Source organism: Aulostomus chinensis, chromosome 9 (assembly GCF_037954235.1).
Source record: "Aulostomus chinensis isolate RoL2024-O1b breed Wild chromosome 9, RoL_Achi_v1.0, whole genome shotgun sequence".
Lineage (NCBI taxonomy): Eukaryota > Metazoa > Chordata > Actinopteri > Syngnathiformes > Aulostomidae > Aulostomus > Aulostomus chinensis.
The window spans coordinates 24,467,393-24,491,990 of record NC_141328.1 but is presented as its reverse complement, the minus strand read 5'-3'; the positions used below and the strand labels follow the sequence as shown (position 1 = coordinate 24,491,990).

The following is a 24,598-nucleotide window of genomic DNA, read 5'->3' as shown; positions in this document are numbered from 1 at the left end:
TTTTGTTGCATTTTTTTTAACATACTGTAAATACAATGAAGCATTAGGTGATAAAGTAGCCCATTTCAGTGGAATAGACACCACACACGTGGGCCCATTTGGATTTGCAAGTGTATGATGTGAATTTTTTTTTATTGTTATTATTTCAGATGTAAAGCCCATCTCTTAACACACAGTGAATGAGGTAAATGTCTCTGTATGGGTTGTTTTTGTTTTTGAATCCAGGGTAAAAGGGCAAACCGGGACATCAGTCGTTTGTGCTCAAGCGAAATTCGCAATTCACGAGATTGATCTAATCCACACCGAGATTAAAACTAGTCGAGCATTTTGCATACATTTTCTTTGTATGAGACCTCTAGGGCCTACACACACTGATGCTGTTCACTAACTCAACACTGCCACCTTGTGACCAAGAATTTTATTCACGTAATCCTCAATCATGTCACCCTGAGTATCATGTTTGTATACATTTGTGCCAAAAGTACAATTATAGCATAATCCGCTCACTGAGCGGTGTAATACAAATGTGTTAAAACCATAAAGTAAAAGACAAATAAAAAGACAAACAATATTAATCATAATATATATATATATATATATATATATATATATATATTAATTAACATGTCACAGCAGGACCAAATCTGTAAACCACATATTCATATCAAGACATGATTATTATTCAACTCCACTGACTGGAAAGTTCAAGTCCTTCACCGTCAGTGATAAACACAAAACTCTCAAAGTGAGATACACATGCACCACAAGAAGAAAACATCGGCTGGGATGGAACATGTGTGGTGAGGAAAAACCCAGCCGATTGCACCTTGACACGGTTTCTCTCCAAGACGCACAAAGTCTGACGTCCTGTGGGGATTTCATTGATCTTCCTTTGTGAGTGTCAAAAGTTTGTAGCAGAGGTGTTCTACCAGATTCTTGTGTCAGAAAAGATGGAGATATCAAGTTTGGTGACCCTGATCGAACAGAGTAAATGTAGATGGAAATGTTTGCACCGTTTAAGTAAAAAAAAACAAAAAAACAAAAACTGAAAAGTTTACGTTTCTAGAGGTATAAGAGATTTGTGCACACTTGTAAATCTTCGTTTGAAAAGGGAAGTTGTTCTTCCCTTTTATTGTCTTCTTGCGTTACGTTCATACACAGAAATAGAATTAGTTTCATTTCAACTCAGCACTTTAACCTCACGCGCGCGCGCGCACACACACACACACACGCACGCACGCACACACACACACACACACACGCACGCACACACACACGCACGCACACACACACACACACGCACGCACACACACACACACACGTACGCCATGCGGTCTGACTACCATGACATATACTGGCTAAAAGCGGGATTTCCCCTAATTTCATTTTAAATTCAGTCTCTCTACCATGGGGAGTCTTACAGTCGCTGCATTTACACGCCATGACTCTCTTGTCAACATGCTTTTGTCAGAAGCCACTCGGCGAGCCGGGGACTGCCAAGATTATTTCCAGTGTAGTTTTGATAAAGTACTAGAGCAGATTGTTTAAAGGTAAGAGGGCACTTTTAGGCACTGCCTGAGCAAGGGCCTGGGACAACCGACCCCCTGACATGTCCAGGTTAGTGGCCCTGCAGCAATCAATCCATAACTTTGCTTTTTCTTGAGAAAAGACATATTACTCATCATGGGTTTGAAGCTGTTTGTCCATAGACGGGAAACTATAGGCTTCCTTCTGCAAGATCATCTTTGGATCATTTGGTACATTACTGGCATATACTATTGGTGGCTGTCCTTCGTCCACCTCCATCCATGGTGGACGAAACTTGCCTCAGGTGTCCTGCAAACTGTGAAACCAAGGTTCTCTTCGTCCCATCACTTTAGCCTCTCCAGTCTCTCCTGCAGCAGCTGAGCACAGCCCGATAAATCCATGTACTGCAGGGCAGAGAAAACGGTGTCCAGGCTCGCATTGGAACGCTGGCTCCACAGCCTCAGCATCTGGTACTGCCTCTCCATGAAGCCCAGGCCAAAGCCAGCCTCCAGCTCCACCCGCTCAAGCTCCTGGTCGGCCACCGAGAGCAGCCGCAGGAACTCCTTCCAGCGTCGCAAAGGGACCTCCTTGATAATGGCGTAGAGGATCACGGCGGGCCAGTGATCCTGTTGCTCCTCTTGTCTGGCAGCTGAGGGCAGAGAAACATACAGTCAAAGGGCAAAGAGAGCGAAAAAAAACAACTGGACTTCATGGTAATTGTCTTGTTGTTGTCGTTTGTTTTGTCTAAATCCATCATAAAGATACAGAACAGAGCAGAAGAGCAAGAGATCAGGCAGCACTGGCAACGTTAAAGTCTGGTGATGTTCTGTTTTTCTTTCCTTAGGACAGGGAATGGAATATAGAGAACAGTATGAAAAGGCACTAAACATTTAGAATGACAACCTTCAAAGGGTTCCAAGACCAAGAAAAAATCAAACATACACACCAGATAAAAAAAATTCAGGGGGAAACAGATGACTTTTGCGTAATAGTTGCAAAGGTTTTCATGGAGGTCATTTGAAAAAGCCTTAAAATGTGATATATAAGGATGCAAATCAGTCTGACGAAACGGTGACCTGCAGTCAGTCCCTATCAGATCTCATCTCACGTGGAACTGCTGACCCATGTAAAAAGTGAAGCCGCCCTGTTTCCAGGCTCTACCTTAGCGCTATCAGCAGCTGATGGGCGATAACTGGAGAGGTGATCTTTTTTTTTGTTATCAAGCAAAGAGATAAAAATAAAGCAACATGTGGGCATCAGAACACTGCAGCTCAAGAAAGTAGCTTCAACCTCCAGAGTTCAGGTGGGAAAAGTGTCAGCAGGCCAGTCATAATGTCAAGCGTTAAAACATGCAAGCCTCAACTGTCCTGATATGTTGCTTCTGTGTCATGGAAGACTGATAAAGTCCCATAATGTACAACAATTTGATTATTTTGTGACATGTTCCTGTAGAACTAGACTGAATACAGCCTAGTACCAGTGGTTCTCAAATATTTTAACTCCTGTATCCCCTGAAGCATTGCGCCTCCTGCCGTAGGTCCTACTCTTTACCTCCGCAGACACCAAGTCTCAAAAGATGCTGTAGTTCGCAAAGCATGCTGAAAAAAGTATAATAAACATAAAGCATTCCTATGAGATGAAGGCATGATGGTGTTACTCTTTACTCCGATTCATAAGCACCTCCGATTCATTCAAAACAACCAACGGACACGGTGAGCATTAGTTCAGTTTAGGCACAATACGTCTCGCTAATGTGGGTTACTGATATGGATTGGATTTGTTTGCAATATTGGTGTTGCCAGCTGTGCTAGCGCCACCGGTGGCCAGGCTAGCACCTCTGTACACTGTCTCCAGCTTTTGTACTGCGTGCACTGAGAGTTTCTACTGCTCCCTGAGGATTCAGAGAGGATACAACAGAATTTTTGGGCATTTTTTTTACACCCCCCCATACACACACACATAACTGTACCCTCGTTTGGCAGTCACAGGTCTAAACTATCTCACTTTCATTCACTTTCAACCATGAAGCTGAGTAAATAAAGACGACTCCTTCCGCATATCACATAACAACATCAGATTCCATTCATCCATCCATTTTCTTCTGCACCACCGTGCCGCCCACATCAGAATCATGTACATTTACTGAAGATTCGTTCTCCATCTGGCAATGCTAGTCAGGATTTGTAGTAGGTTGAAGCTCTTGCTTGACTCTTGCAAGGTTTTTAATCAGATCTCTCAGCTCAGATCTGCAGACACATTTGGGCCTCATGTGGGACACGTCAGGCTCCCATTAGTCTCCAAAGAGGACCCCTGGCTCACTTTAGGCGGCCTCACTCAGCCTGAGTCAAGGCCAAATATGGGCCTCATCTGGATCTAACATTCTCTCCTTTTTTTTAGGCAGTTTAGTTGTTTAATTGTTCTGTCAAGGAGATTTCAGAGCTTGTCTCATTGCAATGATGGGCCGTTCTCCCCTGCCCCACCATCCACCCAGCACATTTACATCATACATGTTTATTTCACAACGATGAATCAGGCTCTCTGACATTTTAGCTAAAATTATGCAGGCGTTTGATGTAATTAATCTTTTTTAACCTTCTGTTACCAGCTACTCCAACTTATTTGGCCGTTTCAGCTCAGTTTGGAAAGTGTGATTATTTCAGACCCATATCAAAAAAAGCATTTGGCTACAGTTTCCAGACTTTCTGTCTTTGATTATAGCTGGATTAAGAATAGATCACAAGTCCTCCAAGGTGACTTTGAGTCAGTGCTTTTCTCTATTCTTATTTGATCCATCTATTATTAACACAAGTATCAAGAGAAGTGTTTGATGACATGATTACTGTTGTGACTTCCAACCTTCAGTTACTAAGGCTGACGTTGTGACATGTTAGTCAGCTATTATCAAAATGGAAATTTAAGGGTTGGATTGTATGTTTTTAATGTTACACGTGCGTCTGCTGGAGCTCCAGTTGTTCCTCCACTGGAGTTCTGGACTAATATTTGCGTTAAAGGAAGCTACTGAGCAGAGACAGCATCCGTCGCTCCACAAGAGACTGTGTGTGAGAATAAAACCTGAATCCTACCTTTGTGTTCAGGATCTGGCAGTAGATGCGTTTCTGGTGTGGCTGGACTCTGGTTGGGAGTCATCGTGTGAGTTTCCTCGGTTATTTTATGCATCTTGACAGAGACAGAAAGAGGAAAAAAAGCACTCGTGGTTGACAACTAAAATTGAAGGATCTAGATTTATATCTGCCACTGAGGTCATGTTTTCAGTGGGGACTGTCTGTCTGTCTGTCTGTCAGCAGGATTACACAAAAACTATGAAGTCAATTTTCACCAGATTTGATGTAGAGATGAAGTATGAGCTGCAACTTTGGAGTAGATTAGACATAGCACCACCTGGTGGCAACAGGAGATGTCTAAACTTGCCTTTGTTGAATAAATGTGTACTACAGTAATCAAGCTTTGACTTCATTTCCACTTCAGATTTTATTCCATCTTTCATAAAGTTTTTGAACACCCACCTACTCCACTATAGGTGTATATTTCTGCAGATGACAAAAGGAATGAATGCATACCACTGTGGTCGGGCTGCTGCTGGGAATGCACCATGATTCTGTTAAGAAGAAAAGATATCATCAGTAAGCTTCCTGCTACACATGCGGAGAACGCACACCAGAATGAAAATGGACATGTTTCGTCACATTCTGATGTCCTCGAGACTTATTCTAATCTCTACTTTCCTTACCCCAACCATAACCTGAACAAAAATTTGAAAAAAGATTTAAATTTTTTTTTTTTTTTTGTCCTCACTTGCACATGCTGTCTGTAACTAACCTTCAAGCTCTTTAAACTTTCTGTTTAAGTCTCGCTGAGGTCAAAACCGGCTGATCCCAAGGTAAACGGCAAACAACTCATGGGAGTTTTATCACAGATCTATAAATAAATTTCATCATCAAAAAATATCACATGAGTCTGATGAAGTAGGAGTTGTAAAATAAGATGCACGGCTTGAAACCTCTAAAGTAAGGCAAACATTGCTTCTGTGTGCAACACTCCAGCAAATGTACTCAGTTTTGTTCCACCTCAAGTTACCGTTGAATTCGGTGGGGCTCTCCAGGTCCCTGCTCGAGTCCCAACAGGGACAATTCTGGTGGCTAATCCAGATGAGGAAGAGCAGCAGAACCAAAGAGAGCACCATGATCACAGCCATCCACATCTGGGGAACATCAGCTGCTTTTTCCACACACACACACACACACACACACACACACACACACACACACACACACACACACACAAAATCCGCAGTATAACACATGTAGACCAATAATGCGTGAAATTAAAACAGAGGATATATCTAAAACTAAAATTGATTTCATCTAAAACTAACATTGAGTTGGAGTTGATGCTGTGCTGCCAGCGAGATTTCTGGATGGAGTCGTTGTAGTTGTTGGTGGATTTGGAGTTGCTGTACATTTCGTCTTGCATTCTGAGTGGGACTGACACTCTTCCCTGAAGGAACAGAGACAGAGACCAATACAGACAGCAGTTGAACCTGCGCACATATTTGTCATTGTGATCAGATACAACCCTTGAATTTCTGAGCCAGCACAGGTACTGCAGATCCTGGTGGTTTTACCATTAGAACTGAGAGTGACAACGCAAGAAACTACCATGAAACCATGATATTCTTAATTTGACAACAGAGATACATTTTATTACAGACTAAAATTAGTTTGCTGAATCAAAAGAGTTGCGTTTTATTCTTTGACCTGCTCAGTTGACTAATTTGGCTCAAAGAAGGACTGTGGAGCAGCAGCAGACAAATTATCCACACATATCCACAAAACAGGGCAGCACGGTGGTGCAGTGGTTCGGACTGTGGCCTCACAGCAAGAAGGTTCCGGGTTCGAACCCCTGCTGGAGCCCAGGATCTTTCTGTGTGAATCTCCATGTTCTCCCCCTGCCTGTGTGGGTTCTCTCTGGTACTCTAGCTTCCTCCCACAGTCCAAAGACATCAAGAGAGGACGAGGCTGATTGATACTCTAAATTGACCGTAGGTGTGACTGTGAGTGTGCATGGTTGTCTCTCTCTATGTGTTGGTCCTGCCATGGACTGGTGACCTGACCAGGGTGAACCCCGCCTCTCGCCCAAAGGCTGCTGGGATAGGCCCCACCCCCCCCCACGACCCTTAACAGGATAAGTGGTAGAAAACGGATGGATGGATCCACAAAACATTCTAATATTCCTGATGAGATTAACTGAACAAAATATTTAGATTGAGCCCTCAATTTAAGCGTATTACCCCTGCAAAGAAAGTTATGTTTTTGGTGCCATTTGTTACTTTGCCAGCATGATCATGCAAAAACTACCAGGATATTTTCAGGCGAATGTCAGGGGGTCGAAAACCCAATGATAGTAAATTCTCCTCCCAATAATGAAAGGGGACAAAAAAGGTTAATCATCACAAAATGTTGTAATAATAAAGTTACAACCTCTGATATAACAGCATTAAAAAGGTCATTACAAGCTGGATACCACACAACCAGTGTTTCATGGTGAGGCATCAAAGACATCGCTGAGGTTTTGGTCAAGTAAACATCACACACAAATATGGCACATATTACTCATCCCTCTGCTGGTTGCAGGGTTTGCATTCAAAAACAAGATCTGCTGTTTTGAAATGATATGATATTGACAGAGTGACAACCGAAAAAATACATCAACAAAGTCAAAAGATGCATACAGGTAATCTTCCCCCTGTCTACCTTTCGATCGGTCATCATGTAAAATCACTCACCTGTGGCAGAACTGGCATCTGGCGCTGTCACCTGCAAAGGAATAACACAGCAGATTGCGAGTGATTCTGAGATGTACAAAAAAGTGATTTGAGTCATTTATTTAGAGCCAGAAGAGGAGTCAATACAGCTGCTGCGACGCACTCACCAGTACAGTGATGACAGTAGCACAGCTGGCAGTCGAGGCTAGACTCAGGGTCAGCATCATAGTATCCTCGCTTACATTCACAAACCACATCGCTGGTGTCCGAGCAATTCTGTATGACTGTTTCATAGTCTGGCAAAAGTCAAATACGTTTCCATGTCAGTCCAGTGTTACCACTCCTTACAAGGTCACCTCAGGATTTAATGCACAATAATTAATATTTGCCGCTTTATTAAATACACGTCACAAAATTCAACTCAAGTTCTATCTACAAGTCAATAAGAAATAAAACACAATCGCGAACACGGCTTTGCTAAGTTGGCTTTATTTAAGTTTAATTTCTCAAGGTTTCTCAAGTTTCTCAAGTTAATCAACTCAAGAAAATTGAGACAATTTCAGATGAAAAAAAAAAAAAAAGCGTAGAAATCTTGAGATAATGCAGGAATTAACCTGCAACCTTGAGGTAACCGCATTAACCAAAAGCATGGCGGTTTCCAGCTTCCACAGTATTTCATGAACAGTCATTGTTTCATTTCCAAACCCAACATTCATTTTCACATCTATCTAAAGTCCATTCAGTAAATTTCCCATTTGTTTCACTTCATTACCCTTATTTATTTTAAAATTCTTCTGCGTTGCATGTGTAAGAGCAGACACACATTCTCTTCCACGTATGACTGGGCAATCAGCTAATAAACAGATTCTGATCTGAGATTTGGCATTAATATTCTGGAATTAATCCAAATGTTGCCATTTAAAAAAAAATAAAATATTAAAGCCTGCACGTAAATCACACGTGCAACATTAAGAGGATTTTGCCTCCATTTAAGACCAAACCAGTGACTGGTTAATATCTGATTAGGATACTTACTCCCACAATCGTTGCATCTCTGGCATTTCTCTATATGGTTTGGTATCGCCGTGAATGAGCCCTTCACACATCTTTTACATCTGTACTTTCCAAGCTGACCGTCACACTCGCCAACTTTATAATACCCTGCAAATCAGTGGAGAGGAGTTGTGTTAATACCAGCAGAGCCGTATAAAACACGGCTGTTCCTGAGCCACTCGTCGCTTGTCATTGTAACTCACCCGGCGGACACATAGCATGACATGAGCCATTGTCTGTTTGGGTCTCTTCAGAAAAACTCTGTCGGCTAAGAAATAAAGCAAGCATCAGTAGGAGAACCTGAAACAAAAGACAAAGTTTGACATGAAAATCTTGAGGTTCTGGCCACCTAAAGACTAGTTTGACTGCAGAAAATTTTGGAAAATGATCAAAAGGGAGCAAGCTGTAGTGCTTCAGCACGTGACGGGTAAAACTTCTGTCTCAAGGACTTTTGATCCATTATTTCTAAGGCTTGGTAACAAAAAATGTAATTGAGTTTGTTGCTGTCAACACAAGATCATCCTGTACCTACACAGCTGGGCTGTTTTATATGGTGTTTAATTAGTTTTAGGTGATTTACATTGCGTTGATATTGTTTTTGATAGCTTTTAAAATATTTTACATAAATCTATTTCATCTCAATTTCTTTTCCATGGTTATTACTCTGATGTTTTCTGATTGTGTGTGTGTGCGTTTTTTTTTTTTTTTGTCATGGAAAAAACACATGTAGATGCAACACACCTATGAATGTGTTATCTGCAAAACACTTACATTTCCCACCCCTGGATGGTTATTGATGTCAAGATAAGAAGGGAAATGACTCTAAGATCGAGCCCTGAGTAATGCAGTAAATTTTGACAACCCACATACAAGTGTATAAGGAGGTCATGGTTGTGTGTCAACACATATTTTGGGCCTGTGAGATGGATAACATTCTACTGTTTTGCTGATTTGAGCTTCATCAGCATCTCTCACCTTTGACGCACACACACACACTGATTCGGAGACTGCTGGGATGCTACTGCTGCTACCCATGAACATTCAGACACCGCATGCTAATACACACCTTTATACTCGACTTTACAACATACCTGCCATTGGTGTTGATTACTTTATTGCAGCTTACTCTGTTTTATTGCAGTCATTATCCTATTATAATGTGTACGGTTGTGTGTGATTATTGTACTCAATAGTTTTCCATCGCATTGCCATTGTCATCAGAATAATCATATTTAAAGCGATTGCCGCACTGATGTCATCTATTTATCCATGTCAATGTCATCTTAATATTTGTTCTGTACAGCCTGTTCTCTTTGTTCTTCTGCTTTAAGTTTTATGCAATCGTCTTTTTTTATGTCACTGTCCTTTCTTTGTCATTAGGGACGACTGCGGGCGCCGGACACGTCACATCTTGAGTGGTCAGGTGGTCTTGGTGGGTCTCAGAATTTTGAAGTGAAAAATGTTTTGTTTTTTTTGCCTTCGCCAGTTTATTTCTGATATTTCAGACCACTACTTCTCTCCCCTGAACAGCCCCATGTGGTGTTTCAAATCAAAACCTGAACAATTTGATGGCCTTCTTCTATCTAACGTGACCTCAAGAGTTGTGGCTCATTGAGGGACGACAAAATGGAACCGACAAAATGGAACCGTCAAAATGAGACGATCTCTCCTTTTCTCATCCACAGTCTGAGTCAGCGAGGGACTTGTCGAAGCTGAATGACGAGCCTTAATGGAGACTTCACATTTTCAACACAATAACAATAGAATGTTGATACCGTTACGATGCATTAATCAATAAACTGCAAGACTACATTTATTATCTACGATCCACATCACATATTTAGGTAGCAGGCAGGCAATTAGCCGGCACACAACGCTAAAACCACATTGTTGTTTTGTTTTTGTTTGTTTGTTTGGTCCGGGATGGATTTGATAAAATACAACAATTTGGTAATATTAACAAATGAGAAACAAAATGTCTGAACTTAAATGAACCTTTATTAAATAAATGTTGACAAAGGTGATCATTAAACTATGTAAAATGTGTTGAAATTCCATAATTTTTTTGTCTGTATCTTTTATTGTAAGGGGTTCTCAGGTGCTCAGGCAGCAAATAAATGCATTTTATTATTATTATTATATTATTATAAATATAAAAGGTATAAAAAAATAGATATTAGCAGCCGGTGAGCTGCACCTCTGACTTTTGGTTACAAAGAACATGATTGTGACCATTATTCTAACACATTCATGTGTTTGTCACTTGAACACAGAAAAGCAGCACATGGACCAAGGAGAGCGCTAACATTGCTCCACAGCAGCCTCACGGGCAAGGCTGCCTGCAGACTGAAGCGTCCACGTAAGTCATTTGTTTAGTTTCTAATTAGCGGTGCTGATATCAGACGATGCTGATTATCTCAAAAAGCCCGATAATTGGCCCGACTGATCAGTAAGCTGCTTAATTAATCTACCTCTAATCATGATATCTGTGTCACTGAAGAAATTTTTTTTTACTCCTGTAAAGGCAGGAATTATTCATTGTGTCGCAACAAGTCAACAACACAGAAAAATACAGTGAAATGTCTCAGATTTGTACCTAACACACACACACACACATACACATACACACACACGTGCACAAAAACACACGAGTACAAAAACACATAGACAAAAAGTAAAAGTTATCGTCGTACGGATGAACCTGTTCATAACAGCAGATGTTTTAAAGTATTGCTATTATGTTGCTCGGTCAGGGATCAGCAGAGAGAATCTTCCATGTGTGTCCATAGGGGGGGACGGTTGAACCACCGGAACACACAAGACCAACAGATGTACTGACTTTCTCTACCATACCAACTGACAGACAGAAGACGGACATTGGCGGCAACAAATCAGTGTTTCTTCTTTGCACCTGATGCTCCTAAATATGCAAATTTATTCGGTTGTTATCAATACCACAACTGCACCGCAACAAAAAAGCTCCGTCAACTACAGGACACAACTCATCCTGAACACTCGGACGTTTTCGACTGACGCTTCAAGCCTTAATGTCAACTGCAACCGGCTCAGATCGACAAACCGTCACAGACACCAGAACAAGTTTAAAAAAAATCATTTAAAATCCAGTCACCCGGGAAAAACAGACACACGTAATAGTCCACATAAAACATCTTACTTACCAAGTCAAAGACCATGATTGAGGGACAGACCTTGAGGTAATCAAGCGACCAACTTTCGAACGTTAGTGTCTGTCATTTGAAAACACTGTCACAATCACCAGGCAAGCAGCCAGCAGGATGAGGGTTTCTATCTGTCGTCCCTGAGTAAATTTCCTCTAAAGCATCATCAAGTCACAAGATAAAGAAAGGTCGGTAGCATAGTTGGTGTGTGTGTGTGTGTGTTCGTGTTCAGTGGTTTGTGGGCAAAGAAATGACAGCTTTTCTTATTTTCTAAGAAGTGTGAAAGAAGCAGGAAGCTGAGATCATGAAATCTCCTCTCACACACACACACACTAGCTACTGTAACAACGTCACAACTAACCACAATTCCACTGAACCTCTGGACAAATGGACTAGCAAGTCATTCATGACACAATATCTTGTCAAGGTGTGGGTGGCAGGGCTGTCGGGGTAAGTAAAGACAGGATATATTTGACTCAGTGACGGTTTTCCATCCAAGAAGTTTCTTTATTTCAGTGAACAAGATTTTTTTTTTCAAAAAAAGAAAAAAACAACAACCCAAGATTGTAATCTAGATGAGACGGATGGCAGCAATTTAAATCACACTCAAACAAACACAGTCAAATGCATTAAATGACTAATATCAGTGCAGCTGAGACGAGCACACACCTTAGACTTAAGTACAGTGTTTTGTAGATCCATCCATCCATCCATCCATTTTCTGCCGCATATCCTGTTAACGGGGGTGGGGTGGTGGTGGGGGGGGGGGGGTCAGCAGCTTTCAGTTGAGAGGTGGGGTTCACCCTGGACAGGTCACCAGTCCATCACAGGGCCAACATAGAGACAGACAACCATTCACACTCACAGTCACACCTACGGTCAATTTAGAGTATCAATCAGCCTCGTCCCCTCTTGATGTCTTTGGACTGTGGAGGAAGCTGGAGTACCAGAGAGAACCCACACAGGCAGGGGGAGAACATGGAGACTCACACAGAAAGATCCTGTGCTGGAGCCGGGACTTGAGCTCGACCTTCTTGCTGTGAGGCGACAGTGCTGACCACTGCACCACCGTGCCGCCCTCAGTGTGTCTTCCATATATGCAGTTATTTACAGACAATATAAGTGGCTCTCTTGACATAAACATGTCATTTAGTGAACTCTTCATATCTGACATACCAGTATCTCTGAATACAACCACACCTGTTCATTCTATATTCAACTTAATACGCATTATTAGTATTTCCACATTTCTTCTCGCATTATTGTCCAACGACCTCAAATTTGAATCTGTACTATTTTTAACACAGCATTTCTTCTCATGTTTGCACTCGTCCTTGCGTATGCACTGACTCATAAGTACTGGCTAGTTTTAAATGCCTACCTTGGAGAACTGGGGAAAAACAAATGGATGTGCACATTCTTGGAGAGCAGAGCTGATTATAGGTGTAGTGATTCAAGCTATTAACTGGCATTTGCACAAGTACTGACGGAACGGGAGCGCTGCAGATCCTGTGTTCCCTGAACCAGTTAAATAAAAAAAAACAAAAAAACAAGACAAACATGTGCATAGACGTGCAGAGAACGCTCACTGATAGCCTGTATGGACAAAAAAAAAAAAAAAAATCAGTGTAAAATCAATGTGTTATTGCAAAATAGATTATCTGACAGTAACTAGATTATTGCACAATAGAGTAGCGTCATTTAATTTAGGGTAAAGATAAGAATGTTCTTCAACTGGCCAGGATTTGGTGATTTTTGCCTGTTTTCCACCTATGATCTGCAGGAGTGTTAATCACACATGCAGTATGCGACATGGCCGAACGTTTGATTTGTTGTCAATGAACAATAATTAACGCGGTGCAGGACGGAAATCAAATATTCTTTCACTCGTTCGTTCTCATAAATTGATTTTGCTTTATTTGACACTTTTGTAAACTTCTTGGACATCTTACACGAATATCAGCCAGCCTGTAAGTCGTATTTGTTTACAGTGATTTTGTGATAAATGCAAAGCTTTAATCTCAAGAGTGACTTTAACAGAGTGTCACAAATGAAATGGGTGAAAACTAGTTTGCTTTTTAACACTCAAATCACTTGTAGCTCATCATGTTGGTTATTATTCGTGTAACACACTCAAATCTAAACCTTCAGTGGGTGAAGTTTGGTCCGTGGGCCCCTCTTTGGGCAGCCATACTCTATTTGAAAAAAGAATGAATTTTGGACTAAAATGTTCCTGTAAAATGCTGGAATAGAAGAGAAATTAAAATAAAAGTGTTTCCTGTATTTTGAATCTCATTCTGATATCTGGTACTGATTTGGAGAGACTTTGTCATGTAACTTGGACGCGTTATCGGGAAAAGAACAATTAACTTTTTCTCTATCTACAAAACAAAAATAAAAAAAAATATGGCACTGAAATATATGACTATAAAACATCGTTAGACACTATGATGACAAAAAAGAATTCTGTGACCCATCTTGTACTGATTTGGAGTCCTGAGGTCACATATCTGAGGAACTGCTGACAATAGAGAACCAACTTTTTGCTATTTAGATAAATAACTGTGTAATGATGCATCAGCTGCATAACCTTTAATACAGCAGCCATGCAACACTCCAACAGGGGTCAATCTAAATATTAAATACTTTATTTTAATACACTTGCGTGATTTCAGATGTGTAGAAATGGAGTATTTCTACAATTTCTACAATGTCTTTGCTAGTAGATAATGTGTCTACTTCCACCTCCTTCAAACCCAGCCTGCAACAACAAAATAGTTAAAATCATGCTTTACCCAAACACTCTGACCATTCAAAGCTAAAAAAAAAAAAAAAAAAAAAGTAGGTCACGTTGTAAAAATCCAAAGCAACATGAGCAGAATATCTGTGTGTGTGTATGAATGTGTGTTGCACTGAGCCTGCAGCGGCACCCAGAAGTGAACAAAGCGACCCGGAAGCGCTGGTCCGACTGGAGGCAGCAGGCAGAAAGAACATCCAGCTTTTATATGATAGCCGAGCTCGCCAGACAATATCTGCAGTCGGGACGCAAGGTATTTGTGCATGTCTTCTGCTCTCCCCGCCGCTCAGTCTTTGGCGGATACGCGCTCGATGCCCAAAAATGCATTGTGCACCAAATGCAACCGCTGCCCTTTGATTCGCCCAAAAGTTGCAGAATGTAAGAAGGAAAAAAAAAGGCAGGCTAAAAGTGAAATTTGGCTAAGATGGCTCTTCGTGTTTCGGTAGAGGAGGCATTGTGCGCCGGTTTTATTTTGACCTTACCGCGTCGGTGCGGCTGTGCGAGCCGCCGTGGAGCCTGCATCTTGTCCGTTTCCGTGCTGTTTTTGCACGGCATGCTTGTTGTAGGAAGTGTCAGTTTTTTTAAGAGCAGGGGAGGCCGGGCTATTCAAACCTGCAATTCGGCGTAAACAATCCTTCATGCCTTTGACATGATAAACACACCTTTGTGTTCGCCTCCCTCGGCCCCCCTCGCATCCCCTCCTCACTACCACATCATGCTCCTAAAATTTTTTTGGGGGGTCTGCAGAATATGGCGTCCCGCCTTATAAAAATAAGGCTGCCATTTTTGTTTCTCTTTTGTCTGGAAATGTTTTAAGAAAACTGTCTGAGAATGTCTGACTCGCACCGGGAGGCTCAAGCCGTGAAATGCGCCTCCGGTCTGCGTCCGTGGATGCTCGCAGACGCCAGACGGGTCCGAAAGTCAAAGAAAGGAAAGTTGTAGGGTGTTTTTTTTTCTGTGTGTGTGTGTGTGGTGGTGTCGTTGCGTTTATCTGGAATTTAAAGCGACGAGTACTTATTTTTTGGGGGAATTGAGTGTCAGACAAAAGGAAGAGAGGCGAGACAAACGCAGACTGGAGGCTGGCTAGACCAGGCTCACCGCCTTTTTAGCAGGGTCCAAATGTTTCTGGGTGACGTTTACATGATTGACCTGTGTTAACTTGTAGAAAGAGTCTGTAGGCCTACCCCCCCCCCCCCCCACACACACACACACACTAACATAAATCAAATGTAACTCAATCTCCCCATTTATTACCTTTACCAGTAGGATTTTATTGCCAAGGTGAATGCAGATCCTGATAATTTAAATTTAAAAAAAAACTTAAATTTTTTTTTTTTAAATATACATATATATATATAACTTTTACCTCAGAGGTCTTCTGTCCACTTGCTTTGTCTGGTGATCCATCTGCATCTCCCGGTCTTCGCCAGCAGGTGAAGTTTGCTCTGTTGTTCTGGCGATGGTCATGGCGGAGTTTATTCCAGCTGTCACAAGCCTCACTGAAGAAGAAGCAGTGACCCCTGACTTATTTTCAATGTTGAGTCCAGTTTAATGATTAATCCTGTAAGAGCTTCTTGTATTATTTTTCCCCCAGCGGAATCAAAAGCTGATTTTAAAAAAAAAAAAAGCAAACTTGAACATTCCTGATCAAACCCGTTTCATGAACCTGTCCTAATCTTGGCTGTGGTGCAGCGCTGAATCTTACCTGCATGTCAGAGTCTCCCACGATGTCGTTTCTTATATTTTGTGATGTATTTCTTTTTATTAGCATCCTCCGTAGCCTCCAAATGAGTGGCCGCTAGCGTTCACACAAGGAAATCAACACAGAATGTAATTAATTGTAGTTAAAAAAAAGAGAGAGAGATATACAAAAGGATGGAAAAAAATTGAAAGCATGACAGAAATTATAAATATTGCACGATGAAAACAGAGCAAAACTAATACATTGTCCAGGAATATATTATATAACACATACAGTATTATTTTCAGAAAGGCCAAAACAACACAAAGTCTTATTAATTCAAGATACACCAGTGCCACCTGCCTACCAGTTTTCTCATTGGAGGGGGTTCCCACTCTTCATTTGTATTTTCCTTTTAGTCTGGAAAAACTCTTTTTTTGTACAGGGATGCATGAGGATGTGGGCATGTCCTCAGCAGGTGCTGCAGCATTTCTGAATGATTTGGTGTTGGTGGTCCGTTTTATATCAGCTGTAGTTTTGTTCCACTTCCTCTTAGATCATCATCACTAATGGGAAAATAGCATTCAGTATTTTTATGGGCTTTTATGTTTGGAAACACAAAAGCAACTTTTACAAATTCTCTATTTTTTCAAAATGGGAATATTATGTAAACTTTGTAATCAGCCAGAATTAGTTGTACGATATTGGATATCGGCAAAACGTCCAGCATGGTGCGTCCGGCGTGTCAAATCTGGAGTGGCGCTGTGTAAGGAGCTGTTCTTCAGTTTAACTTTTGCTGTCCCTATTTTAGGATGGCAGAGCCTCGATTTAACAACCCCTACTTCTGGCCGCCGCCTCCATCCATGCCAGGCCAGGTAAGTCCACTTTAACCCTTTGAGGACGGTGACTTCTCCATTCTTCACGTGGTTCCATGTGTGAATGTCTGTTCAGCCCCAGAGTGACACTGACACCAACTGTCACAAGTCTCCCTGAGAGCTGGTCAGTGGTTGCTGACCTGGGGTGTGTTTATATGGAGTTTTGGGAGGGGGGGGCATGAATGACATTCACACACGGTGGCTTTTTTCTGTTGAGCATGACCCGTTAACCCTTTCAGCTGGATAACCTGGTGCTCATTAACAAGATCAAGGAGCAGCTGATGGCCGAGAAGATCCGACCTCTGCACCTGCCGCCTACCTCCACTCCCTCCCAGCAGCCCCTGCTGGTGCCCACCTCATCCCCAGACGGTGGCGCACAGCACGGCATGCCGGTGCCAAAGCCCCAGCCGCAGCAGTTGCCGGGCCACCACCCGCAGCCACAGGGCTCCGGCCAGCCGGACATCGCTTTGCACGCCCGTCCTGCCTCCAGCTCAGGACCAGGTAACCTCTTTACTTTGTCTCTACATCTTTAAAATACAAACAGACAACCACTTATTTAGTTGGGGGTTATGAAAAGACACACGTTTCCAGTAATGCACTGAAAATGATGTGGGTGTTGTAAACGGGGCTCTCAACCTGTGACTTCCAGACGGAAACATGGATGACAAGTCAGCTGTGAAGGCCAAAGGACTGTGGGAAGACTGGCACATGCGGCAACTCGGCGAACAACCTGGCCGAGTCAACCATCGCTCAGGTACTGCAGTAGTTTTTCAGTCAGCGATGAGAAAAAAAAAAAGAGTAAAATATTGTGAAGGTACATGAAATTATCGAACTACAGCAAAAACACCGTAGCGCCCTCACTATTTTTTTTTCAAGATTTTGCAATTGTTTCATTGTGAAAACACTGAAATGTCAGCGGAAATGTTAAGCTGAGGTTGAAAAGATGTGTGTGTGTGTGTGTGGGGGGGGGGGGGGTCAAATGTGTCACATTATCATTGTATTGCAGCCGTATTTGGGATTTATCAGGGTTTTTCCCCACTGTAGGCTGATGATGGTTTCTTTTCATTTATAAACGAACAATTTAAAATCACTGAACACAAAACCTTTCAAATGTGGACTTATTATACTGTATTGTTTTTAAGAATTGCCTTTACAATTTCCAGGTCATTTTGCAAACCTCCCTGGGTATTTTTAGGTTCTGATCAGTGATGCAGGACTAGTGAAAGGTTTCTGAACATGAACTAAAATATCTCTACAAGCCCTTCAAACAGATGCCTGCAGCTTATTGAGAGTCCACAACATGAACAAGTTTGAGGTTCTCGGTTATCAAGAATGGAAGTTCTTTCAAGTTGTGCAGCAGCTGTGATAAACAGTCCCCCCCCCCCCCCCCCCCTTGTAGGTCTGGCTCCTTCATCCCGACCCGACAGCCTCAGCACGTCGGAGGCTCTAACCCCCACAACTCCAACCTCCAGCAGCCAGAACCGCCTAGGTGGGGCCCCCTCTGTCAATATCATCTCTGGGCTGGCAAGTGGTCCTGGTGTGGACCACATGAAGGCTGGAGGGTTGGCGGGACTGTTGGGCCCACCACCCAAGGCCCCCCGAGGTCGGAAGAAGATCAAAGCTGAGAACCCCTCTGGTCCTTTGCTGGTGGTGCCGTACCCGATCCTGGCTGACCAAGGCTGCGTCACTGTCGCGCCCAAAGAGGGCAAAACCTACAGGTGGTACCCCAGCACCCACATTCTCACTGCATCGCATCATTTCACCGCTGGCCTTGTCTCATCAGATTTAAATGTAAATGCGTGAACTTTTTTTTTTTTTTTTTTTTAAAGCATCTTTGTCTCCTTCTCCACCCTTAAGATGCAAAGTGTGCCCGCTCACCTTCTTAACCAAGTCCGAGATGCAGATCCACTCAAAATCCCACACGGAGGCCAAACCACACAAGTGTCCCCACTGCTCCAAGACGTTCGCCAACGCCTCCTACCTGTCCCAGCACCTGCGCATCCACCTGGGGATCAAACCCTACCACTGCTCCTATTGCGAGAACTCATTCCGTCAGCTGTCACACCTGCAGCAGCACACCAGGTGGGTCCAAATCAGAGGAGGTCACGTTGGTTAAGGCACAAAACAGATGCTGTGGAGCTGCTTCCTAACTTTCTCTGTTCCTTTCTCCACTCATACCCCCCCCCCCCCCACACACACACACACACATTACTGCATATTTATGTCAATGTTGAATCATAATCATGGCAAAATACTTTTTTTTTTTTTTTGCTCTGCTTCTTTGGTTACAGAATCCACACTGGCGACAGGCCTTATAAATGTGCTCACCCTGGGTGTGAGAAGGCTTTTACCCAGCTGTCTAACCTCCAGGTCAGGACCGAAATTAAACCATGATTTGAGACAGGGCCAGACAACTCCAAAAACAAGCCGATCACCATCGTTGGTTGCAGAAGTCCGAAGGTTTTCGCTGTTAAAAACATTTGTCTTCTCGTCCCTGACAGTCTCACCAGAGGCAGCACAATAAAGACAAGCCCTATAAATGTCCCAACTGCTACCGTGCCTACTCAGACTCCGCATCGCTGCAGATCCACTTGTCGGCGCACGCCATCAAAAACGCCAAGGCCTACTGCTGTAGCATGTGTGGTCGGGCGTACACCTCAGTGAGTACCACACAGTTCACGTCTCCATGTCGTCTCAGAGTATCAAAGATTCTGTCCATCAGCCTGAAACTAGCAGCATTCCCTGATTGTGATATTTAATCATTTGACATGTTCTTGCTATATTTAAAGAGATCCAGTGAACCTAATAATCTGTTCTCATCTCCTGTTTTCATTTCTTTTCAATCACAATAATTATTAAGTATATTGTTTTTATGAAAACTGATACTTGTTTTCAGTTTTGGATGGGTTCTTTTTTTTTTTATCTATTACAGTCAACATGCGTCTTTGTAATGTGGCATAGAAATTTAATTGTCACTACTTTCTGACATTAAATGCTGTTTAAAAAAAAATAAATAAATAAATAAAAGAAGTAGATTTGTAATCAGTTAAATTGCATCTGGGATCCTTGATTTAAACTTGGAAAACACTGAGTAATTTGCTGCATTTTACACCTGGTTTACACTGTGATTTTGGGCTCAGACAAAAGATGACCAAATGTGGTGTCCTAACTCTAAAGCGGTGGTCCTGTGTCGCTTTGTGAGAGGCTCAAAGACAGTCGTTATCACGGTCTGTAACAAATATTATCTGGCTTTTTCCAAAATTTGGGATGGTCATCTCCCACTCTGACTTCGGGATCAAGGGCCAGTATTTTGTAGCCGGCGGATATCCGGCCCAAGAGTCGTTCCATCGGCTGCTCATTGTTTAGTCTGTATGGCAATTTGAGACGTTAGCATGGAGTTGAAAGACGACAAATACAAAAGGATTGTTTCAAAATTTGCCAGTTTACATTCAGCGGACGAGTTTAAAACCCAACACTGGCTTTGTTAAATTTTCAGACGACAGCCATTTTTCTGACCTTGCATTTTGGCCAATGCGTTCCGTCTTTTCTGATTTCCACCTGGACTTTTTATGTGGAAGCAACTCAGGCCCGCTCAAAGCTAGTCACGCGGAAACCAGAATCTTCACTCTCCAAATATTTTTCTCCCTTTCTTACAGATTCTGTATTTATATGCAGAATCTGTTTACAATGATTGTACGTCACCAATAGACACAGGCACAAGCATGCTAACAGTCACATTACTTACCTCAAGCATCCCAAGTTGGCCTCTCCCCCCTCGCCACGACCGCGTCCACATTTCTATTCCTCCTCATTTGTTAAGCTTTGCACGCTATTGCAGCTTGCGTCTCGGTTACTGTTTACCCTGATGAACATAACCTGACATACCTCATCACCTCTGATGGTACAGTCTGCAAGAGTCAGGGTGACGGTCAGACGCAGGATACGCAGACAGTGTAGTATGCGAAAGTTTCCGCGTATTCTGGTCATTAGAGTCCAAACACACCAATGATTCTGTTGCTATACTGTGTGAATCACTTCAAATGTTCATTATGATTTTCTTTTTCAGATAATGCCATTTATTGTTTGGTTTGTTTGTTTTGTTTGTTTTTGTGCTTTTGCAGGAGACCTACCTAATGAAGCACATGTCCAAACACACAGTGGTGGAGCACCTAGTGAGCCACCAGTCACCCCAGAGGACCGAGTCCCCCAGCATCCCCATACGCATCTCCCTAATCTGAGCTCAGTAGCTGTCGAACCCGAGTCTGCGTGGGGCTGGAGCTTGTCAGGCCTTGCACTCTCGGCCATCTACATAAGGCTTACATTAGCGTTATGACAGCTGACGTAAGCATGCTACGTTCAACACACGGGCTGCTGCCTCCATCCGTCTTGACAGAGGCGGCCAGTCAAAAATGAGCACAGTGTTATTTTGTGAATGTAACAATACAGCTAGATGTTGTCCAGAGGATCGAGTGGCAAAGAATGTCTTGCGTCAGATTTAATAAGCACTTTCGTAAGCGTCATGTAAACTGCCGGATGCATTGGCCATCAAAAATGTTTTGAGTTGGGTTTCTTTTTTTTTTTTCTTCTTTTTTTTTTGTCCTCTTCCATGAAATGGGTTTCCAAAATGTGCCAGATGATACTTGCCCTTAGAGAGAATTGAGAAAAATGTTTGCTGGGTGTATTCTGGAAACATCCAAAGATAATCTTGAAGCACTTTTAGGCCTTGTGGTTGTGGCTCAAATTGTTGAGATCTTGTTGGATGGAAAATGCCAAAGGGCATTACTTGTGGCAGCTAAGAGTACCGACTGTGTATAAATAACAGTCTTTTTTTCTGTTACTTCCTTTGTTTCACTCACATTTATGTGCAAGTACACATTTACAGGGTCGTCTAAATTTGAAGAGAGGCAATCGGTGGCTGACAATTAAAACATTTAATGATTGTATTATTGACGTGAGGAGGGGAGAAAGACCTTCTTTCGCTCCATATCCGATGGCACCTTTTATGATCACGTTTGATCACGGAAACACTGCTTTTGAAATCGTCCTCGCATCCAATAAACTAGTGCCATAGAAAAGAGGTGGGTAGAGAGCCCCAAAAAAATTTTACTCGAGGAAAAGTACCATCTCTTTGAAGTAATATTTACTCAAGGAGAAGTTCAAGTACTCATGCAAATTATTACTTGAATAAGAAAGTTGTGTGTGGGTGTGTTTGTGTAGCTGGTGTGGAGAGTTTGTGTGTTATTATGTGAATACATGCGATTGGTGAAACGGTCAAAATGAAGCCCACTAAGTTTGATTGATCGTCCCTCTGGAGGCTAAACACACCAAACGCTGCGTGTCAAAGCAGTCGCCCCCCCATCGAAGTAGCATTCTCTCCTCACACACGTGCAGTACGTACAACAGTTTCCGCATTAAAAACCCACAAGTACAATTTATTCAGAAAGTTAATCATACAAGTAAAGCGTTACTACCCACCTCTTCTAATGAACCGTGTTGTAATATTTGTGTCTTCTTTCTCTGTTCAGCTTCACTTTGACTTTTCTTTTCCACGTATTATTTGCAGCTGGTGATTAATTATTGCACATGTAGTGCCAGCCCTGTGTCAGCTGAAATCCAATTTTTGAACACAATTAGGATGAACTAACCCTAAGAATTGGACCAAAATGTGAAGTTACTGTACAGCTTTCACCCAGATTTCTCTTTCCTATGTTTAATTAGCTTTATTCATTCGGAATAAATTGCAGTATAAAACATATTCCATAGGCCTATATTATGAGTTAAAGCAAAGGGGGATTCTTCTCCTTTTGGTTTCTTTTCTTAGTATTATTTTTTACTGTACACAGTATTCTTTGTTGTATTTTTATTGTACTGTTTAACCTCTGGATGGTACTAATAGGGTACGCTGTATTCTTCAGGGCACTTGAGCAAAAGTGCTCCGTTAACTGAGAACAATGTAAAATACATATACAGTATATAGTATGTTTTCAAAAGAATATTACTCAAGCCACTGGCCTGAAAACAGACATTTACGCCAACAACAGACCCTGCCTCTTCAACGTACTCTTCTGAGATAATGGGGAAATGTACATGTTGCTGTACTGTAAAACACGTTACTCATTTATAGTACCTATTTTTTAAGCTTTCATGTTCTGTTTGGGTTTTGAAACAAAAAAATATGTATGAACTTACTGTAATTATTTTAGTCTGTTCGTATGTTATTAATATTCATGTTTTAAATCAGTTATTTCCATGTAAGCCTTAACTGTTTTATCATCCCATTTCCATTACTCTGTATTGTGTTCTGCAGTATTCAGTCCTGTAAACATCTTTTTATTTTGTTTCCTTCAGCATGGAGTTCCTGAGCTGTAATCTGTAAGATAACTGTTTAACCCATGTTCTCTATGAAAAAATATTGCGTAGATTTATTAAACTTTTTCCTGTCTTGCATTGTGGTTTCATATACAGTTTCTAGACAACTAAATATGCACAGCCAAGACTGAGAAGTTAACCTGAGGGTTATCAATGTTTAAAAAAGGAAAAAAAGCTTTGTATCTTTACCTTGTTTAATAAAGAGACTGTTATAAATTCATCACCGTTTGCTTGTTTTTGTTCGTATTTATAGTATTTTTTATTACATGTTTTACGAACAGGGAAAGAGACCACACCAAACTAACATTCTAGAGGCAATTGAACATGGAGCGTTCTATCAAGACCTCCAACTACAGCTTCATGCTCTAAACACTGATTACTCCCTTAAATCTTTTGACTTTGTAAGGATCCTCTGACACCCTGACAATTTGTTCTAATTCCCCTTTCCAAATGTTTTTTCTAAGCCACCGTACAAATAAAAAGTCTTCTCACACTCAGTTTTTCTTTCTGAAGCCATCATTTCAATAAAGGGAGAAGAAAGTCTTTATTCTCTCCCACTTTTTGAAAGCCACCACACAAACTTATTTATTTTAAATTCATACAATTTTGATCTTGATTTTTTTTTTAAGCCCAGGATATTTTTCCATCATTGTTGTCTTCCAGTTAACTACAATATTTCTTCATTTCTATCGGAAGTCGGAAGCCATACAAACGTTTTTAATGAGTGATTTGAAAGGTTTTTTTTATTTTGTTGTCACCAGACTAACAGGTCTGCCATGTCATGATAATGATATAAATTGACATTTTCATCTTACACCAGCAGTTACACTTTTCTTGCTGCCATCTGTGCACGTAGTGCTTATAGATAATTGCAATCGCAGCCTTCCTGAGCTTCATTACTTCAGGTATAAGAATATTCAGTTATGTATTTGATGCATTGCATAAATCCCACTATTAAGAAATATAATGCCTCTTTCTTCATTTTATGTGAGTGGAGAAGTTTATTTTTTGTATTTATTTTTTTATCAAATATATTTCAATAATTTGTGAAAATGTATTGTTTAGCTGTGACATTTAGAAAGCATGAGTAAAAACTAGAGAGCCAGATGGAATGGAATGATTATCGAGTGAATGTTTGTAATTTACTGTCCTTTATTTATGAAAATAGTTTTGTTTAAAAATTATTTACATGGGTACAACAGTGTCAAAGGCTCTCGTTAGTCAGATCTGGGTCGACATGTCGGGACGTCAACAGGCTTTTGTTAATCGACTTATTCCCCCAGCTGCAAGACAAAGTGAGACTTCACCATTTCAGGCACATTCAAGATGAAAGAA

General features: G+C 41.5%; 3 protein-coding genes across 11 annotated transcripts in view; 1 reads left to right on the top strand and 2 right to left on the bottom strand.

The window, feature by feature from the left end:
- Window positions 1-577: 577 nt before the first annotated feature.
- LOC147256457 (tumor necrosis factor receptor superfamily member 25) lies at window positions 578-14,841 on the bottom strand. Its single transcript, XM_086214456.1, has 10 exons — window positions 14,821-14,841; window positions 8,566-8,662; window positions 8,345-8,470; window positions 7,477-7,605; window positions 7,331-7,361; window positions 5,921-6,042; window positions 5,623-5,763; window positions 5,106-5,143; window positions 4,611-4,704; window positions 578-2,176 (listed from the first exon to the last, which is right to left on the bottom strand). Exons 2-10 carry the CDS (start codon window positions 8,648-8,650, stop codon window positions 1,872-1,874), a joined length of 1,071 nt encoding a protein of 356 aa, XP_086070582.1. The 5' UTR covers window positions 8,651-8,662; window positions 14,821-14,841; the 3' UTR covers window positions 578-1,871.
- The window catches only part of ccdc30 (coiled-coil domain containing 30), a 28,704-nt gene continuing 16,447 nt past the window's right edge, over window positions 12,342-24,598 (bottom strand). For 3 of the 8 annotated variants that reach the window (XM_086214447.1, XM_086214449.1, XM_086214448.1), the window contains exons 27-28: window positions 16,044-16,136; window positions 15,566-15,837 (exon numbers count right to left, since the gene is read on the bottom strand). In XM_086214447.1, the coding sequence (XP_086070573.1) occupies window positions 15,835-15,837; window positions 16,044-16,136 (96 nt within the window). In that variant the 3' untranslated portion in view covers window positions 15,566-15,834. Of the gene's footprint in view, window positions 14,303-15,564; window positions 15,838-16,043; window positions 16,137-16,550; window positions 16,586-19,110; window positions 24,547-24,598 lie in introns of those variants that run through there. The other 5 variants (XM_086214450.1, XM_086214451.1, XR_015117927.1 and 2 more) reach the window with 4 other exon arrangements.
- Window positions 14,411-23,465, top strand: znf362b (zinc finger protein 362b). 2 transcript variants are annotated; one of them, XM_086214455.1, is made up of 9 exons: window positions 14,411-14,591; window positions 16,831-16,894; window positions 17,161-17,395; window positions 17,544-17,648; window positions 18,294-18,612; window positions 18,752-18,976; window positions 19,186-19,264; window positions 19,396-19,554; window positions 21,016-23,465. In XM_086214455.1, exons 2-9 carry the CDS (start codon window positions 16,832-16,834, stop codon window positions 21,130-21,132), a joined length of 1,302 nt encoding a protein of 433 aa, XP_086070581.1. In that variant the 5' UTR covers window positions 14,411-14,591; window position 16,831; the 3' UTR covers window positions 21,133-23,465. The 2 variants fall into 2 exon arrangements, with proteins under 2 accessions (XP_086070581.1, XP_086070580.1); XM_086214454.1 differs by having other exon boundaries at window positions 14,412-14,591; window positions 17,134-17,395.

Bases quoted from the DNA above. Each gene is read 5' to 3' on its own strand.
- znf362b (XM_086214454.1), top strand. From the start codon at position 16,832: ATGGCAGAGCCTCGATTTAACAACCCCTACTTCTGGCCGCCGCCTCCA. The intron at 17,396-17,543 runs GTAACCTCTTTA...TGTGACTTCCAG, and splicing joins TGCCTCCAGCTCAGGACCAG to ACGGAAACATGGATGACAAG. The intron at 17,649-18,293 runs GTACTGCAGTAG...CCCCCCTTGTAG, and splicing joins CCGAGTCAACCATCGCTCAG to GTCTGGCTCCTTCATCCCGA.
- LOC147256457 (XM_086214456.1), bottom strand. From the start codon at position 8,650: ATGCTTGCTTTATTTCTTAGCCGACAGAGTTTTTCTGAAGAGACCCAA. The intron at 7,606-8,344 runs GTAAGTATCCTA...GACTTTTGCCAG, and splicing joins GAGATGCAACGATTGTGGGA to ACTATGAAACAGTCATACAG. The intron at 2,177-4,610 runs GTAGGATTCAGG...CTCTGCCCTCAG, and splicing joins GCCAGATCCTGAACACAAAG to CTGCCAGACAAGAGGAGCAA.